This window comes from Myotis lucifugus, unplaced genomic scaffold, assembly GCF_000147115.1.
Source record: "Myotis lucifugus unplaced genomic scaffold, Myoluc2.0 scaffold_891, whole genome shotgun sequence".
NCBI classification, from domain to species: Eukaryota; Metazoa; Chordata; class Mammalia; order Chiroptera; family Vespertilionidae; genus Myotis; species Myotis lucifugus.
Window position 1 is genome coordinate 147,409 of NW_005871939.1, and position 2,201 is coordinate 149,609.

At 60.1% G+C, this 2,201-nt stretch overlaps 1 protein-coding gene across 1 annotated transcript in view; it reads right to left on the reverse strand.

Moving 5' to 3' along the window:
* Positions 1-234: 234 nt before the first annotated feature.
* MRPS11 (mitochondrial ribosomal protein S11) overlaps positions 235-2,201 on the reverse strand; it is an 8,795-nt gene continuing 6,828 nt past the window's right edge. Inside the window, exons 3-5 of the mRNA XM_023747487.1 lie at positions 1,723-1,732; positions 1,303-1,372; positions 235-603 (exon numbers count right to left, since the gene is read on the reverse strand). Coding sequence (XP_023603255.1) covers positions 497-603; positions 1,303-1,372; positions 1,723-1,732 — 187 coding nt within the window. The 3' untranslated portion in view covers positions 235-496. The remainder of the gene's footprint in view (positions 604-1,302; positions 1,373-1,722; positions 1,733-2,201) is intronic.

The window sequence follows — 2,201 nt, forward strand, 5'->3', positions numbered from 1 at the left end:
CTGTGTTCTCGGGACCCAGGCTGCTGCTGAGAAGGGCAGAGGCAGCAGGGCGGCAGCTGGCTTTCGGGTAAACAGGAACCGCTTTAGTGGCCACCCTTGCGTGGCGGGGCCGGTCTCCCCGAGTGCTGTCTGGTTTATATTTCAACCCTCCAAACGAGGGTTTCATCTCAATCTTTTTCAGGAGCACGTGGGGGTTATTGTTTGCCAATCTGAAAGCAAAAGTCTCACAGTCACTGCAGATGGTAGAGATCTTTTATTGCTTTGGGCAAGGCAGCATTGACTGGTTGGGGGCTGGGCCACAGCCCCCCTCGTGTCCAAGAGAAGATGGCCTCACTTCTGGGCACGCGGGTCTCCGGTCAGAAGTGGGCCCCACTCGAGGAGGCAGAGCCGTCCCTTCCTGCTGAGCACTCCAGCGGCCCCTGCGGGGAGCTCCGACGGGCGCTTGCTGAGGCCTGCAGGGGGCCTTGCGGTCAGGTTCAGGGGCAGGTTCCTTCCCTCAGAGCCTGCGAGCCTTCCTGGGGCGGCAGCCGTTGTGCGGGATGGGGGTGTTGTCTGTGATGGAGATCACTTCCAGGCCCCCCATCGTCAAGCCCTGGATGCAGACTGGGAAGGAGCAGAGAACAGGAGGCAAGGCTCAGCGCCGGAAGTGATGGCCCTAGTGCCCAGGCAGGGCTGGGACAGCGAGGAGGGGGGTGTGGGTGAGTGAGGGAGGGGGGAGAGTGGAGAGGTTCCCTGGCTTTGACACCTACTCACAAAGGTCTCCAACCAAGCCCGTTAACCAGGTGTTCAGTGCTGCCCACTGTAGTCACACCTGTCGCTCCACCTGCGCTCCACCCCCTTGGGACAAAGGCTGCCTGTACACCCTCCGACCCTCAGGCTCACACTTCTGCAGTTGTTTCCTCTGCCTGGAATGTCCCCCCTCACCTGGACAATGCCACGCGATTCTTGAAAAGTCAGAGTTGTCACCTCTTTGGGGGGCTTCCCTGATCATCCCCGACGGGCTCCCAGCACCTGGGGCACAAGCTCGACCAGTGCCCCCACTCGTCTGTGCTGAGCGTCCCATTTCGATGGTCCCCAGGGACCACCTTTCTGTCCCCGGGCCTGGCACGCAGCAGGCGCTCCGTGAATGTCTGAGGAACTCAGCTGAGGGGCCTGGGCTTGTGTCAGAAGCGCAGGAGGTTATAACAACAACAGAAATCTCCAGCCTCATGGGAGCCCACGACAAGGCCCCTCCACTCTCCCCCCCCGCTCTCCAGCCCCGTTGTCTACGGAAGCACGTGCACTCTGCGGAGAATCACTCACTCACCAAGCGCCCCGGCCCCAGGCCCTTCACCACCACGCGGATGTGGGTCACGCCCTTCGCTGTGGCCTTCTGGAAAGGAGCGACAAGTGGTTAGTGCCCAGCGGGAGCTGCTACGTCCACGCCTCCAGCTCCTGCCCCCGGGGCGCAGGGTGAGAGCTCCAGGGAGAAGGCACCCCCATGTGGAAACAGGCCGAAGCAGGGCAGATGCCTCGGTGCGGGCCGCACATCAGCAAGGACAGCACTCAGGTCACAGACTGCGAGTCAGCTGCGCTCTTTCGCCCAGGGCAGCACTGCCACCTGGTGGAGTGTCTAACCATCGCTCCGATGTGCCTCAGGTGGGTGAACGCAGAACCTCAGACCTCGAGGAGCCCGGGGCTGCAGGCAGAGCTTCAATACCCACTTAGCAAGTGTCCTCTTACCATCTGACATCTTTAGTGAAAGGCACACTTTTCCTCACCGATTACAAAGGCATCGTGATGGGAAGCCCGGGAAACACGCAGATGTCACTGAACCCGCCCCACAGAAGCCAGTCAACACTGACACGTGTCTTTCACGGGTATGACCTGCCCTTGGTGGACAGTAGCACACGTCGAGGATCATTAATGCAGAGCAGTCAATGGTCTGGGGCACTGAGCTGTGTGTGAAGGCCCGGGTTTTCCTTCAGGAAACGCCTGTGAACCTCTGGAGGCCTGTGCACAGCAGCCAGGGCACAAGCTGTGGTCCCAGACCACACCAGGGAGCTAAAGCAACCGTGTGGCTCTGAGCAAGTCGTACTCTGTATGTGAACTGGCTCAAAGCACGGACAGTGCCGGCGTCTTTTGATAATGAGTGTCAAGTGTCTGGCATATAGTAGATGCTCAGTAAATATGCAGCAGCGCACACTGCCAATCTGCGTCTA